The sequence below is a fragment of the Amborella trichopoda genome, chromosome 11 (assembly GCF_054954075.1).
Source record: "Amborella trichopoda isolate Santa Cruz 75 chromosome 11, AtrichopodaSantaCruz75HAP2 v2.0, whole genome shotgun sequence".
NCBI lineage: Eukaryota > Viridiplantae > Streptophyta > Magnoliopsida > Amborellales > Amborellaceae > Amborella > Amborella trichopoda.
Window position 1 is genome coordinate 46,427,935 of NC_142346.1, and position 17,331 is coordinate 46,445,265.

The 17,331-nt window shown below is 33.7% G+C and overlaps 1 protein-coding gene across 1 annotated transcript; it reads left to right on the forward strand.

The window, feature by feature from the left end:
* Positions 1–11,118: 11,118 nt before the first annotated feature.
* On the forward strand, positions 11,119–16,127 carry LOC18427691 (electron transporter, putative (DUF179)). The gene is made up of 3 exons (XM_011622660.3): positions 11,119–11,511; positions 13,715–13,833; positions 15,203–16,127. Exons 1-3 carry the CDS (start codon positions 11,268–11,270, stop codon positions 15,851–15,853), a joined length of 1,014 nt encoding a protein of 337 aa, XP_011620962.1. The 5' UTR covers positions 11,119–11,267; the 3' UTR covers positions 15,854–16,127.
* Positions 16,128–17,331: the final 1,204 nt, after the last annotated feature.

Sequence of the window (17,331 nt, forward strand, 5' to 3'; positions counted from 1 at the left end):
CCCCTACCTGCTATTTTCTATTATACAAAATTTTTGACACATTTCTCTCTACACATTCAAGTTCATTTCAAAAGAAAAAGCCAAACTTGTTCTCTATGTTTGCTTTTTGCAAGTGCATTAGAATAGTAGAGATTATAATTTAGTGTTCATATTCAAGATATCCCAAGAACAAATTTGTCTGAAATCCTCCATACATATTGATTTCTTTCAGTAGAGATGGTTGTTATCATGTGATATTGTCGTAGATTAACTCTCTAAACATTCATGATCTTCTCAAAATAAAAAGACAACCCTAGTGCTATATGGTTTGTTGTTTGAAGTGCATTGAAACAACTAAACATTATGATTTTATAGTTCAGATTTAGGATATCTTAAAAATAAGTTGGCAGAAATCTTGATTTCATCAGTAGGGGACAAATATTATTATGTAATAATGACAAATAAAAACAAGAAGATCGGTCCAGCCCTGTTTTACACAGGATCTAATTTTTGGTTTGTACCCTTGCTCACATCCAATGAATTTTTAATAATCTTTTACTACTTTTCAAGAATGTTTTTTAAAATTATTTATATTTATGACTGAATATTTCTATCAAATTTGACATTTTAAGCATGAAATGTCTAAATATGATTTTTTTTTAAAAAAATAGGACTCTTATATTAACATTTTCATAATAAAAATTAATAAAAGATGACCTAAGTTTCAAGTGTCCCTCACCAGTGAGGTATCTACAAGTTTCGATAAGTTGTGGTTGGCACTGTTCACTAGTGAGGTATTCTTGATACGTCGACAAGTGTCGAAATCTATGGTTGGGAGCATCTTGTTCACTCTCATATTTTTGAGAGAGAGATAGAGAGATACATAAAAGAGTCAAAAGTAATCTTACACAACAAAACTACATTTAAAGGAAAATAGAAAGTAATCTTGAGGGTGAGAGAATGAAAAGCCAGTTATAAAAAGAAGTTTTCAAGAGAAGTTTCCTATGATAGGATTATGAAAGAGCTGGACTGATCTCTGGCTAATGCGAGAGCATACTGTCTTCTAGTCCTCTCGGGCAAAAAGCCATTTTAGGACCCTATAAATATTTTGTAATCTCTATAACCCAGTGACAAACCTTAAAAAGAAAAGAAATTAAAATCGGGCGCTTGATGCCCCTCAGAAAATAAAATCTCAAGAAATGGCAAGATCTAAGTATTAAAGACATTAGAATCCAGCTTTTTCTTTTCTTTTCTTTTTATTTTTATTTTTTATTTTTTTTTTCTGAAAATAATCGATTCTTAAATAGATCTTGAATCTTTCTTATAAAAAAATACTCTGAAGTGGCTCTTTGGCCCGAGGAAGTTAGTGTACAATATAGTCCCACAAGAACATCATACAAGCTAAAGAAAGAAATGTAGGATTAAAAATCCAATAATGAGATGCTTCTCGAGTAATCTGGACCGTCCATTAGCAGATTATCATCTCACATGGAATCCGCATATGCCAATCTCTATTCACAGCATATCCCATGCCCTAACAATAAATCTGGAAATTAAGCAATCCAGCCCTCTCATCTGCTGAAATGACAGAAATAAAATTTAAATTAAAAATAAAAAGCTTGTTCAATGTGAAGACTGAGGTTTCCTACAGTACCTTAAGATTACTTCGATCGTCCAATGTAGGAAGACGACTTCTAGTTGTGTCACAAGGGGCTGGGGCAATGTTAGAGTACTGTAGCAAACTTCGAGTACTGTAGTAAACTTCAGTGCTCCCCTTGTGTAAGAAGTTTCAAACCCTTGGAAGCAACCATTTTGTTTTTGAAAACTACCACGTCTGGAAAGCAAGTAGGAGGATAGCATACAATTCTTTAACACAAGAATTGTCATTAAATAGTGATAAATTGAGCTGATTAGGAATCGCTCGAGTTTGTTTATACCTAAAGGGCTTTAGAACTATGTCAGTCTGGATAGTACCGAGCTATGGATTCTACATGATTTGACTCAACCCAGTCAGTTCACTTACTGTAGGGCTTTAGGTGATATCCAAGCATCATAATAATTGTATATTTTATTGTAAAAAAAAAAAAAAACTTTATATTTTTGTACAAGATATGAAAATATACCTAAAAGATGAACTATTTCATATTTTATTTATTTTTATTTAATATCAAAAAGCCCATAGATCTGCTTGATTTGTACCAATTTTGAAATGTTAAATTTTATGATTAAAAATGAAAAATAGATTTTCAATACATCATAAGGTTTCCAACCTCATAACTATATCTTCAAATAAATTTTAGAAAAACGCTTTACTTCTACGCTATAAAGAAGGTGCCTTATAAAAAGCTCATCCTTGTCGAAAATAGGTAAAATGGTAAACAACTGATAAGTAAGGTGTAAATGTCGAGGTTCACAAACTCAGGTCAAACAGTAAAATGTTAAAACATTTGGTGAGTTAGATGTATTTTGATCATGGTTCAAAAACTCAGCTCAAGGCTTAGGGTCTGCCTAAGCCAAGTATCTTGGGCGAGTTCGAGGTGACTCGTCCAAATAGTGTCTGAGCCTAAAAAGGGCTAAAAATTAAAGAAATAAAAAATTGTTGAAAACAAAAAAAATGGAAAAAATAAAAAATAAATCATAAACAACATTAAGAGTCTTATTAAGATGAAACAATATGTAAAATACAAATTTAGAGAATATTCATTTATATGATTGGAAACATTTTAGAAAAATCTAAATAAAGGAAAAATATAAAAATATAGTAGTTGCCAATAAAAGCTCATAAATCATCATGGAAACATCAAAATTATATATATAATATTAATAAATTGTTCTTTATAAAAAAATATAAGGAAAAATATCCTATTATTATCTATTTTTAACTTTTATATCTTATCAGACCCAATCATTGAAAATATTACTTGTAAGCAAAATGATTCCATCTTTTCTATCTTCTGATCCCCTAAACCCTTTTGACTATGTATTATTGACCTCAACAACTTATAAAAGGACTTTATCTCTCTCTCTCATATCATCGTCTCTCTCTCAAAACTCCAGCTCTATCTAAAACCCAAACTCCATCTCTCTCTTTCAAAACTCCATCTCTATCTAAAATCCAAACTCCATCTATCTCTCACATCATCGTCTCTCTCTCAAAACTCCATCTGTCTCCCTAAAATTCAAACTCTATCTCTCTCTAAAACCCAAACTTCATCTCTCTCTAAAACTCAAACTCTATCTTTAGGTCTCTAAAACTCTATCTCTCTCTCACACACAAGACAGTGTACTCGTGTTCGTGCTCAAGCTAAACCCCTTGGCTGGTAAACTCACTTAGAAATGAAGAGAGAGATGGAGTTTTAGAGAGAGAGATGTAGTTTGAATAGATATCATTTTAGTGTTTGTTTGGGTTAAAAATTTATGATCAAAGGGATCCAGGGGGTTGTAACATAGAAAAGATGAAGACCTTCTGCTTGTAAGTAATACTTTCAATTCTTGGGTCCCATGAGATATGAAAGTTAAAAATAGGGGATAAGGAGATATTTTTCCAAAATATAATTTTATATTTATAAAAGGAAGATACTATAAAACGGCTATAGGTGAAAATGAATAGTGATTTCGCCTACCATTATCACCATCCAAAATTTATCACACGGTCACGATTGTCCTGTAGTGTTTTATTTATTTATTTATTTACAAATCTAAATGATCTGAAATTTGGAGTGTGTGTTCATAAAAAATAGGAAAATCTACAAAAAAATATTAAAAAAATATTTTACATAAAAATAATTGACAAAAAAACCCCCAAAAATTTTTAAGGGTATTTTGGTCAATTTATTTTTTCAAATTATTTTATTTATATTTTTATTAGGTTCGCCTCACTAAAATGTACACATGCTCCAAATTTCAGGTCATTCCGATTTGTAAAAAAAATAAAAAATAAAATACTACCAGACAATCGTGACCTTGTGATGAACTTTGGTCGGTGATGAGGGTATGTGAAATCACTATTCATTTTCGCCTATAGGCGTTGGAAAGAATTTCGCCTACCCTCATCATCGTTCAAAGTTTATCGCACGGTCACAATTGTCTGGTAGTGTTTCATTTTTCATTTTTTTTTCTACAAATCGGAATGACCTAAACTTTGGAGAATGTGTTCATAAAAAATAAGCGAATCTACGAAAAGTATCAAAAAAATATTTTACATGAAAAATTGACTAAAATACCCCTAAAAAATTTTCGAGGCATCTTGGTCAATTTATTTTTTGTAAATTATTTTTTTTGTATTTTAATTAAGCACGTCTCACTAAAATGTAAACTTGTTCCAAATTTTAGGTTATTCTGATTTGTAGACAAAAAATGAAAGATGAAACACTACTGGACAATCGTGACTATACGATGAACTTTGGACGGTGATGAAGGTAGACGAAATCATTGTTCATTTTTGCCTATAGACGTTGAGAAGATTTTTTCTATATATATATATATATATATATATAAATAACTATTGATGCAATTTCTATAACGTCTAGGGTTTATGAAAACAAAGTAAAGCTTCACTTAGAGTCCTCATCCAAAGAGCACTTTGGCCATCATAAATTTATATGATAACTCTAAAACTAATTTCTTACAAACTATGAAATTTGGAGCTCAAAAAATTGTACACCTGCGTGAATACTATTTTTAATGTAAAATGAACAGTCTAGATAATATGTTATAGCATATATTATTTTGGAAAATGTTTCTATACTTCTCCTACAGCATAGAAGATCTATGCTTCCCCTACCATCCAGCCGTTCAATTTTGATCAAGAGAGCCACTCACTGTTTGATCTTAGATCCGACATCTCAAAGTATTTTATTTTTAGTTTTTTTTATACAAATTGTATGAATATGAAATTTTGTATGTGACATATTCTCATTGGGTTACACCTATAAAAATATTAAAAATAGTTCGATAAAATATAATGGCCAAAATACCCCTTGAAATTTTTAGGGGTATTTTGGTCATTTTTATTGGAAATATTATTTTTTACATTTTTCACTAGTGTGAGTTTGATAGAGGATTGTACGTACAAAATTTGGTATTAAAATAGTTTGTAGAAAAAAATTAAAAATAAAATAGTGTAAAGACGTGACATTGTGATGGGGACAATCTTAACCCTCCATTCAGAATGGACGGTTGAATAAGGGGAAGTATATAAGCTTGATGTTGTTGGGGAAGCATAGAAAGCTGCTCTATTATTTTTATGGCTTGAAATCCCTTTTTTCTTTTTTCACTACCATAGTGATCAAGGTAAAGATGATTGATTGAAGATTTCATGATGCCAAAACCGCAATTTTTGACGAGTTTTGAGGTGAGCCATTACTTATTTTGATAAGGTTGCAATCCTATCAAAACATTTTCCAATAACTATTTATGCAATGAAATACCTACTTTATTAAGTACCCTCCATCAAAACATTTTCCGATTACTATTTCTGCCATGAAATACCTACTTTATTAAGTACCCTCCATCAAAACATTTTCCACGACCTATTTATGCAATGAAACAAAACCTACTTTATTAGGTACCCTCCATCTCTCTCTTTCTCCCTATTAAGAGACTGAGTGGGTAGGAAAGCCGCTGAGATCATGGTGGTAATATGACGCCGATTGATACAAAGAAATAATAATATCATGAAAATTAAAAAAAAAATTGAGAGAATATACCATTTTTCAAAGTCTGAGAGGGAATTCACTTCAAGGTTGAGAGAATATACCTCTTTCAAGATCTGCAAGGGAATCCACCCCAACAATTTCTCCACGAGACCAAATTTTATTAATTCATACACTTCTTTTTTGACATTAAAATTGGGAGATCGATTTTAATATCAAAATTTCAGGGTCGCTCTATAAGACGTTACGGATCTGGCTTCTCTATAGAACACGGCAGATCTAGCTTGTTAATTTCTTCTTCACGAGGAAAATTATTCTCCAACTGCTGCATCTCTTGTTTTTTCTCACGTATTTTAGTTTGAACATCCTTTAGAATGTTGGAAAACTTTTCTATAAGCTCTTTCCCAATGATTTCTAGCTTGTTTCCAACGATCATCCATAACAAATCTAACCTGCTTTGATCTAACTTGGTCTCTATAGATCTAGCTTATCTAGATCTAACTTGCTCTCTGAATTTGACTAGCTTTGATCTAACTTGCTTTGATACCAATTGATGTAAAAAAATAAAACCATAAAAATAAAAATAAAAAGTTGAGAGAATATACCATCTTTTAAGTTCAGCAAGGGAATCCACTTCAAAAATCTCAAATTCTATGAACTCTTTTACCTTTTTTACAATGAAAGAAACTTCTCTGTAAATAGACTAAAAATAAAATAAACATTAATAAAAAAAAAAAAACTCTCTCTACACTTTTCTTATTTTATCGTTTCTTCCTTATTTTCTCTCTCTTCCCTTAACCTCACGTACCATCCCATTTTATCCAAAGCTTAAAAACTATTTTTTATTTAACCTTATCCTTTTACATTCCTAAACTAGCTCCCCTAATTTAGCCTTATCTATTTATACTCTTAAACGAACCCAATCCAATTGATAACTAATTAACCCAAATCCATAAATATCAACTCACACTCAATGCCCACAAACATCCTTGCACACAAACATCCTTGCACACGTCCTCTCCTATTCCTGAAAAGATAAACTAACGAATAATAAAAAGTTAAAATAACTCTAATATTATTTGCATCTTAATATCTCCATACCTAGTCATCATATTGTGATTTTCATTTTTACTAATAACTTTCTCCACTAAAACCTTTAAAAACTTAACTCCTAATCTATTGAGAAAAATGGGTAGGGACTGTCTTTTCTACTAAATTACTCAAAAAAACGGAAAGAAAAAGAGAGTGAGTGGGTGAGTTTGTGAATGTATCCAAAGGCAGTAATGAGTAGCAAACTCAATAAAAATGTTGTGAGAGAGAGAGATACAAATATATTTCGAAATGTTCCTGTATTCTTGCGGGGATTGCCCATGGGTGATTAGGCAATGGAGCCGTAATGCGATGCCCAAGGTCCTATTCCAAATTTTTTAAAATTTTTAAATAAAAAAAAATTGTTATGCTATTAAAATTTACATATTTACATATTATTTATTTTCATTAGAAGGAGGTCACAATTATTCTTGGTCATTAGATGTGCAAATGAATAGCTTAAACATCTAATTTGAAATTTAGCTGGTAAAAATCCGATTTAAAAATCTGATTCGAAAAAGTGATTGTGACTTCATTGTACCGTAAAATATGACTAGAAAAAGTAATTGTGACCTTTTTGTATCAAAAGCAAATGGTCCCTTATATTTTTTCCTAACGATAAACCTACAATTTTTTACGAATAAAAAGTAGAGAGCGAGAGAGAGGGGATATATCGTCTCCCTCATAAGAGCATGTATGTGGTGAGCCATTTTTTGTAACTTTTGTTTAAGGTCAAACTCACCTAGGCCTTTGAAATAAACCTAATTGCCCTCATATTGATGTTTTTAACAAAGATTTTAAAATGAAGATCGGCTCATTTTTTGTTCGAAAAGGCCACAACCACCTTTCGTTTTTAAAGTGAGATTACAATATATCTATCACATCATTTAGGATTTTATTTTTGAGCCTCATCAATGATACTAGCTGGGAAGCTCTATTTCAACGATAATTGCGACATTCTTGTAATAAGCATACTACAAAATTTTATTATATATTTTTCCTTTATGTCAAAGCATTTCTACATGTGCGAACTTGGCCACATGCTAACCCCGTCCTAAAAGTTAAGTCAATAGGTCCTTATTTAGACCTTTAGCTGCCTTGTAATGCTATTTTGTGACTAGACATTCCGATAACTATATCCATAATTCACTCCATTACTCCATAAATTGGAACAATACATTCTTTTTTTTATAACTTCTCTATATTAAATCTCTTTATTTCATTTCGTGAAAAAGATAAAAATAGAAAAATATCAAATTTGTGTTCATAAACTCAACCGAGTCCACTCATACTCTATTGAGTAACTCAAACTCAACCAGTTGTCTAGCGAAATACTCGTGTACCAACTCAAGTAAACAAAAATTATATTAAAAAATATAAAATTAACTGCTCATTTTCACCTATAGGCGTTTTGTAGTATCTTCTATATATATATATATATATATATATATATATATTCAATCCACGGAAAAATTTTAGAGTAGGATACTTGGACACTCAAAGTTAAAGGTAGTTTATCTCTTATTCTAATTCAATCTTTATCTCTTTTAATTAGAAATTTAGTAAAAATATAAATAAATAAATCTTAATAAATACCATATCTTTATGTAGTCTCTTGTATGCACATTGCATTAATAGAGATTATCTCATATTTTGAATATTATTATCTCCATTCGAAACAGGTTTCTAATCCCCAGACTTTAGTAATTAAATATTTGGAAAGTGCCGTTTTAGAATATTATATTCACCCTTTTCTTCTAGAGAGAGAAACAAAGAGACCATGATACTGTTAATATTGCAAAGTATTTATTTGAATTAGAGATACATGACTGGATGCCTCCTTACAATGTAGAGGTCAGGTGCAACATAAAATTGACTTAGAGATATCATTTCAGCGTCGAAATCTTATCATGGCTTCAAAATCTCTTTTTACACTCACTTAGAAAATTTAAAATTTAAAAAATAATACGAGCGGGTAAATAAATACTTAAAAATCTTGAAAACAGACCGTCTAAATGATTTTTTACCGGATGTACTATTTTTTGAACTTAAAAATCTTTTTTTTCTTCATGTCCATTCATGTCAAAGTTTAGATGATCAGTTGGAGGGTTATCCTATGTGGAGAGTTGGGAACACTCTCCACTGTAGGATTTTTGAGATGCACCTTTCTTCAACAGCATAGGGTTGCAACCTTATACAAACTTTTTCCATATTTAAAAAATGTTTTGATAAAAATAAAATGACTTAAATGACCATTAAACTTTTAGGGAAATTTTGGTCTTTTTATTTTATAGGGAATATTTGTTTTATATTTTTTTGCATGTGCAAGTTTAAGTGAGGAGTGGATGCCCAAATTTTGGTGGCAAAATATTTTTTAGAAAACAATTAAAAATAAAATAGTATAAAGATGTGATATTGTGATTGGGATCATCTCAGTCGCCCATTCAGAATGAACTGTTGGATAGGGGGAAGTATATAAGTTTTATACATTAGGCGAAGAATAGAAGGCCTGCTCATAACTATACATTAGGCGAAGTATAAAGGCGGCACTAGTCAGCGGCACTAGACATTGTAGCATAAGAACTAAGTTTTTAAACGTTTAATGGAAGGAAAAAAATTATATAAGGTCGCAACCTTAAAATTTAGAATTACACATGCACATCAAAAATCCATCCAAAAAGGTTGTTTTAATGTTGAAAAAACCTCTAATTGATCATCTCGACATTGAGATATATAAATATGAAAAAAAAAAATTAAAAATTAAATCCTAGAAATAGTACATCTTGCAATATATTATCTAGAGTGTCCATTTTCAAGATGTTTATAGAACTACTAGATTTTAACCATTTTTGGAGTTGAAAATTTTATAATTAGATGTGAAAATAGATTTTGAGATAATCCTAAGAATTTTCACCAAAATTACACACCTAATATAAAATTATAATTGAAAGGAAAAGTATACAAAAGTTTGTTTACTTTAGAGATTGTCTATGAGACCATTTATATTTTCTACAATTGTCCCTTAAATTTCGAATTGGATGGTTGTAAGAGTATTAATTGAATAGACATAAATATCCAAAAAAAAAAAAAACATTCACGGATTTCAGGACTCACCCGAAACCATCCAAGTTGACATCTAACGCATGAAAATAATTGTGACCTCGTACAAAAAAATAAAAGTCTCGATATATTTGGCTTATGAAGGGTATTTATTATCCATAGCCGATGAATGATACGTGACACACTACAGGTCACACCGTCAATGTTTGTTGGCAACAGAAAGTGAAGAGATCAAGCGTAACTGCCCAGTAAACTTAATTATAACAACATAATTAGAACGAACTCTCGCAAAACAAATACAAAGAAATCAAGAAATATGCACAAGCACCTCCGCCTTTCCGACTCCTTGTTTCGCTAAATCATCAACCTCCATATTTAATTCCCAATAAACATATGAAAAAGAAGCGTTAATCCTCTCACAGTAGTAAAAAAAAATAGATCTCAGAGTTACCCAAAAAAAAACAATCAAATTTTAGAGAGAGAAAATGGTTTCCATAAAAGTAGATGCTTGCATGACAAAGAAAACTGCCTTCCATAAACAGAGTGCACAAAGGAAGATTCCTAGTAATAAAGGAGTATTAGCTAGAGAAAGAAAGAGATAATAGTTACAAATGGATGAGAGAGAGAGAGAGGTGATACAAAAGAAGGAAACCAACATACAAATAGTATACATAAGAGCCATGATCAGTGACAAGTAAAACAAAAAGCAGCACAGATTCATATTAAATTTTGAGAGAGAGAGAGGTGATAGGTTTTCACATGATGTGTGAGAAAGAGAGAGAAATGAAAGGTTTTCACATGGATGTGTGTGTGTTTGTGGGAGAGGGAGAGATGAAAGGTTTTCACATGAATGAGAGAGATGAAAGGTTTCCCTATGAGAGAGAAGGAAACCAGCATATACATAGAAGATCAGAGAAAGAGGGAGTTGAGAGAGAAAAGGAAACCAACATACAATCTGTGTATGTGTGAGAGAGAAAGAGAGAGAGAGAAACCATGATACAAATAGGAGATTAAAGAACCATGTTCACTGAGAACCATGATACAAATAGGAGATTAAAGAGCCATGTTCAGTGAGAGAAGTAGAGAGAGAGAGAGAGAGAGAGAGAGAGAGAAGGAAAACCATGATACAAATAGCAGACTAGAGAGCCATGTTTAGTGTGAAGTAATGCCAAGAAAGGAAGAGCTCAAATTCCAATTATTTTGGTGCATAAATGGAATTAAGATGTATCAGGGCATTTCTGTCATTTTAGAAATCACTAAGGCTAGTTTTGTCACTTATTTTGATATAGATTTCAGGTAAAATTCCTCAAATCCGCCAGAAATTCCCATATTTTGCAGAGCGCTGATTTTAGTGTGAGAAATGTCGAGTGAGGAGAGAGAGAGAGAGAGAGAGAGAGAGAGATAGGAGAGATAAAGTTCAGGCCTTTTTTAAAGGGGAAAGAAGCCAAGGCTTTTCCTAGAGAGAGAAAATCCATTTCTAGAGCTATGGATGCATGGGCCCTCAACCTGAAGGGATTTAATGGAGGCGGCTTGTGCACTGCCAGATCATACCCTCTGGTTCATGCGAGCTCCAAAATTGAGAAGCCAAACTTTTGTAATTTTGGAAAGAATGGGTTTGGGGGGAGTGAGGAAAGCGGGTTTCATGGTGGATTCTCGGAAATTAGGGCTATTCCATTGAGGAGTAAGCAGAGGAAGAGTATTAAGATGGAGAGACGATCGTCTTCTCTTGGTAAGCCATTTATAATTCGCAAGGATTCTGTTGTTCGTTTGATTTTTCTCTTTCTCTCTCTAGCTTGAGGCGTAATATAGTTTCTGATTTGGGTTTTTAATGTCAATGAGCTGGGGTTTCTCCTATTCCTTATATATCTATCTGAATTTTAGTATAATTTTAACCATTGGATTTGTGAATTTAACTCAAACCAGTGTGGAGTTATTGGTTTAATTCCAAATTCAATTCTTAAAATTACCTACAGAAAAAAAAAAAATTCGATTTTGGAAATTTAGTTTTAATTAGATCTGTGTGGTGATTGGGTTATTTAAGTTGTTGGTTAGCAAGTGGTCATTCTTTATCTAATGCATTACCTTTTCATTACACTGCTAGACCTTTAACAAAAAATATGATTTTTTTGGGGTTCGATCACATATTTGCATTTGATTCTGGTTTGTCTGAAACGCATGGATAATTTTTTTCTGGTAAATAAATGTATAGGACAAATATAGTTGGTAAATATCTGTTTCAATAGTAATTTTTCAAAAAAAAGTATTTGTTTGAATGGTATAATGAAAATACTTAATGGGTTCTGATTGAAGGGAAATTGGCATGATTTATAATTATTTATTTTGTTTGCTGTAAAATGGCATGATTGTATATTTATCGACATGAGTAGGGCACTGAGATTTTTCTAATCCATAAGAAGCATTTGTTTGATTACTCTTGTAGGGAAACTAAAGGTGTTTTTAGGTTTCATTTGAAAAAGAATTCATCATAACTAATTTGGAAGTTTTTTAGATAAAGTTAATTTATTTTTGGGACATGGAACAGATTATTGATCATCATTGTACATTGAATTGTATAGAAATGATCACGCCTCCATGGGAGCATGAAGGAGTGTCAATGCTCCTCTCTCTCTCCCCCTCCTGTAATAGAGAGCCTCTCTCTTATCTCTAAAGCAGGAACTGAAGTTCAGCAGACCCCCTAACTCTATATTAAGATACAAGAAAAAGTTACACTCATGTGCAATATTTGTCTCATTTTATGTGTATGTGGTTAATGTTGTTGGAAAAGCTATATGTTGAATCTGTCATTACTTTGATGAGATAAGTCTTTATTTGCTTCTTTTTAATGTTGGTCTTTGGAGGTACTAAGTGTTTCATCTAGATCAGCAAGAGAACAATTGATGGGTGTAGCTCTAAATGGAAAACACCATGGAGTATATTGTCATAGATGGTGGTGGTCCTGTTGGTAAGGTTGTCGGTTGAGTATAGAAAGTGGTAGAAAGTTGGTTCAGTTACTTAGGCTATTTGTAAGCTCCGGTTATTTCATTGGGTCTTAGGTTGCAAGCCCTAGAGTTGACTGGAGCAGCTCTCCAAGATGTTGAGCCACAAGGTCGCATTGGAACTGGAAATATTTTATAGTTTGCTTGAGAAGTTAGGATAATGAATACATCACTGCAGACACAATGTGGTTTTTCTCATCGAGGAAGTGTCCAGTCTCAACATAATGTTGATGATTCCTCGTAGCATGGGTTGCCCATGTTAATGCATGTGGTGGATGGGATTAATGTGAGTTTGGTCAAGGTCCCTTCAAATTCAGGTAAAGAGCTGGTTTACTGTTCTTGCAAAGAGTTGTTTAAAAAGGGATGTGCTAACTTACTTCCATAGATTTATTCAGCTAATGAAACTTCATATTCTTGAAAGGAGAACCAGTTTTTCCTGGCCTTAGGCCTCGAAATAGTGGGGATCCATGTCAAAAGGGAGAACTATTGGTAAATGTATATTTTGAGGATGGATACTGACTCATGGGCGAGGGTAGCATTGGCATCTTGCTAGAGACTGGGACAGAGGGAGGGTAGCTCTTAATACAGGGAATATGACCTGGGGCTGGTAGTCAGTTATTATAAGTTCATAATTGGTTTTCTCTTCGTTTGTATCTCTTGTTCTTTTATGAATAACAGCAATGTTTCAACTTTATGTTGAGCATTCCTTAATTATTCATTGTATATAGTTCATTCTTTTTCTGATGGTTTCCTCTTTTCAATTTTCCTTTGTCATTGTTGCATGTATTTGGCATTGAGAGATGTGGTTTACTGTTGACTCTCTCCCTCTCATATAATATTGTTCCTTTGTCGATAATCTATAGACTCTAATTTGTAACCTTGTAATAATTTGTATTCTCTACTTTCTAAGGTTTCTATGTACTGTTGTTGTTTTAGGAAGTAGCGGTCGGTCTATTCCTGAGGAGGATGGGCAAGAGGGAAGCAAAGATGACTCTGGCAAAACTCAACCTGACGACTGGCGAACCTTCCGAGCAAACCTTGTTGCTCGTGAACAGGTATTTTCAGTTTGGGAAATCTCTATGATGCCATTAGTTTTGGAAAATAAAACCTGGATGCGTGTTGTTTCATAAAATTGACAAAACTATCATTTGTTTAATTATAATAATAATAATAAAAAGACAAAACTATTATTGCTCTTGGAAAATGATCAAGATACCTATTAATTCAGGACAGAGAGAATGGTCCCACAATAGTGGGATAGGGTGTTGAGATTGGGTATATGGAAATTGGAATAATCGTGTTATGGATTTAGATGGGTTTGGTTTTAGGAAACTTAAGGTCGTTAGGCATGGTTTAGGATGTAATAGGGTTGGCAAATGATGTGAATCTTTTCCTTTGGTTGAAACATGTAGGGATGAAAATTAGGTATTGTAAAGAACTAGGTTTAGAATATATGGGGTTTGGCTTGCATGCTCTAGTCTAAGTTTTGTGGAAGGACTTAAAACTTGTATCTAAATTTTAAAACCCAAGGGACTCACACCAGGGCGTCCTCTTTTTGCTAGCTTTAGAACTCCTCTTCCATTTAACATGGTTCTTATTTCTATATTATCAGGATTGCCTTTGATGTTTTTGTAAAAGTTCACATTATTGTAGTAGTTCTCTAAGATCCTCAGGCAAGTTTTGATTATTTTGAATATCATGGGTACAATTAATTCTGGTGTAGAAATTGGGGAGATTTTGAGAGGCGTTCAGGAACCTGCTTTTGAATGTAGAAATAAGATGCCAAGTACATATGTGCTCATGTGTTAACTGTTTCGCCAATTTGGTAAACTTGAATCTTGTATTTTCTACACTCGCATGTGAAGTGTGGCAGCAGCACAAGGGCTTCTTAGGTGGTCACTCATCCTCTCAATGTTCTTAGTCGCAGCAGCACAGAGGCTTCTTAGGTGGTCATTCATTCTCTTAACTTTGTCAAAACATGCATAACATCAAAAGTTTTTCTAAGGTTTGGTTCACTTGTCTGATGAATACAAAACACACACATCCATTCATGTACATGCATCCCGTGTGAATTCATCTATTTAATCTCTCTCTCTCTCTATATATATATCTATCTGTTATCTTTCTATAAACATATGTTTGTACATTCCTGCATACATGTATACATACACACATATATGCATGCATGTGTGAATGTAGTGATAGATATGTAGAAACCCATGCACAAACATGCATCTCTCTCTCTACACACACACAGATACTCAGGTTTATATTTATGTGTGCTCATGTAAGAATGGTGCGCCTTTTGATTAATTCCAAAAGATGCATCAAAAGCCCTACGAACCCGGGATCTTTGCTTTCTAGAGCCCCAATCGGATACCATTATCACTAATATCCACCCCCTTTTGGCTTGTTCCTCCCAAGATCCCAGCTGAGGAAGCAGGTCCCTCGAAGCCACTCGGCTCAAAGTGGGCCCACCCGATCCCTTCCCCCGAGCCAGGGTGTGTGCTTGTGGCTACAGAGAAGCTTGATGGGGCCCGCAGCTTCGAGCGAGCTGTTGTCCTCCTCCTCCGTGTGGGGTCCCCCTCAGACCCCCGAGAGGGCCCTTTTGGCGTCGTGATAAACCGACCTCTTCGGAAAACCATCAAAGACATGAAACCCTCAAACCCTGACTTGGCCACGACTTTCTCTGATTGCTCTCTCCACTTTGGTGGGCCGCTCGAGGCGAGCATGTTCTTAGCAACAGGTGGCGAGCACCTATTGGCTGCCGGGTTCGAGCGGGTCATCCCTGGGCTGTGGTATGGGGCTCGGCATAACCTCAAAAAGGCGGCTGATTTGGTAAGGAGAGGGGTGCTTGATGCAAAGGATTTTAGGTTTTTTTTGGGGTATTCTGGTTGGCAATTTGAGCAATTGAAGGAGGAGATAGAGTTGGACTATTGGCATGTGGCGGCTTGTAGCTCAAATTTGGTAACGGGCACATCGGATTCTCTGTTTGGATTATGGGAGGAGATATTGCAGCTAATGGGGGGCCAATATTCAGAGCTGAGCAGGAAGCCTAAGAAGGATAATACATGAATGAAGCCATTGGAGTGGTGATGCATCTTCTTTGGTTTTCTACGGTGGGAGCCTTCTTTTGTGCAAGACAAGCTGGCCAGCGATTGCTCTCCCATCTTTGTACTGGTTCCTGGCAATTGGAATTTCAAGTTGTGATTTGTTAGGAAAGAGGCAACTACGTTATTGAGATAATGTACAGGCTTATGCTCTCTCTTGCTTAATTCAGTTGTGGCTTATGGACTTCTTATTAGTTGCTTGTGTTCCTAAAAGTAAATAAAGTGACTTATTTGAGGAATATCGGAGGACTTTACATTATATACGTAGAGTCTTAATGGAATAAGAAACTATCACCTGATTTTTGGAGTCATGTACTCCCTCTCCTCTCCCTGTCTCTCTTTCTCTCGCTCTCACCCCTATTTCATTAGTGCTAATGGATTCCTTATCAGTGGTGGTTTCTCTAAAGGTTAACAAAGTGAATTGAAATACGTTGGTATCCTTATGGTTGTTATTAGGTGCTGCTTCAGGGTACGATTGTTTCGCGTGAAAATATTTTTACATGAAAGACTTTCCTTCTTTATGTGGTTAGGTGTTGAAATATTTTCACATTAATTAGTCTTATTGCTTAATGTGAAAATATTTTCACAACTTAACTACATGAGAGAATTTTTTTACATGAAAATATTTTTTGATAAATATTTTCACACGAACCAAACATGCCCTTAGTGAGGTTTAATTGCCAAAAAAAAAGAGAAATTAACACAAGGTTGTCGAGATTATATCTCTCACACACGTGCATGCCCACGCATATGCACACGCGCGCACAAATTGATGGATATTTGAAGTTAAAGAGGGTTTCACTTGTTATTGATACTATTTAGTGGAATTTTTACATGTGAAAAGAGGAGATTATCACACTTTGATGTGATGTTATCAATGGGATTGCTACTGTTTTCTTATGTATTTTAAGCGATTGCCTCCCTAAAGCACTGAAAAGAGTCAACAAGAACAATCAATATTAGAAATAAGAGTCCACAAGCGTTCGATGAGTAGTTACTATTTCAGTACTTATCCAAGATTTCCATAAGCAAAATAGGAAGTACCTAATGATTACACTTTGTTGCCATTTCAAATACTATATTTGGATCCTTTTAACTCTCAATTTTTCAAATGGTTTATTTGGATCCTTTAACTCTCAATTTTCTTTTTTGTTAGACATTTTCATAGAGGTATGGGGTTGTAGGGCGAGATGTTTGTTTAATTTATTATTTTAGTGTTACTATTTTGTCCAAATGTTTGGCATTTTGAAATGGATTGTAGAGGATTAGATATTACCTTTCATACATAAAAATCACAATCACTTCAAGCCATCATATGTGAAATAGGACCCAACCACCTCAAGCCATCATATGTGAAACAGGATACAATCACCATCAGATGTAAATCAAGACAGCTGTGCATTATAACATTTCTTTGTATAAAGTCTGAGTAAATTTTTTTTT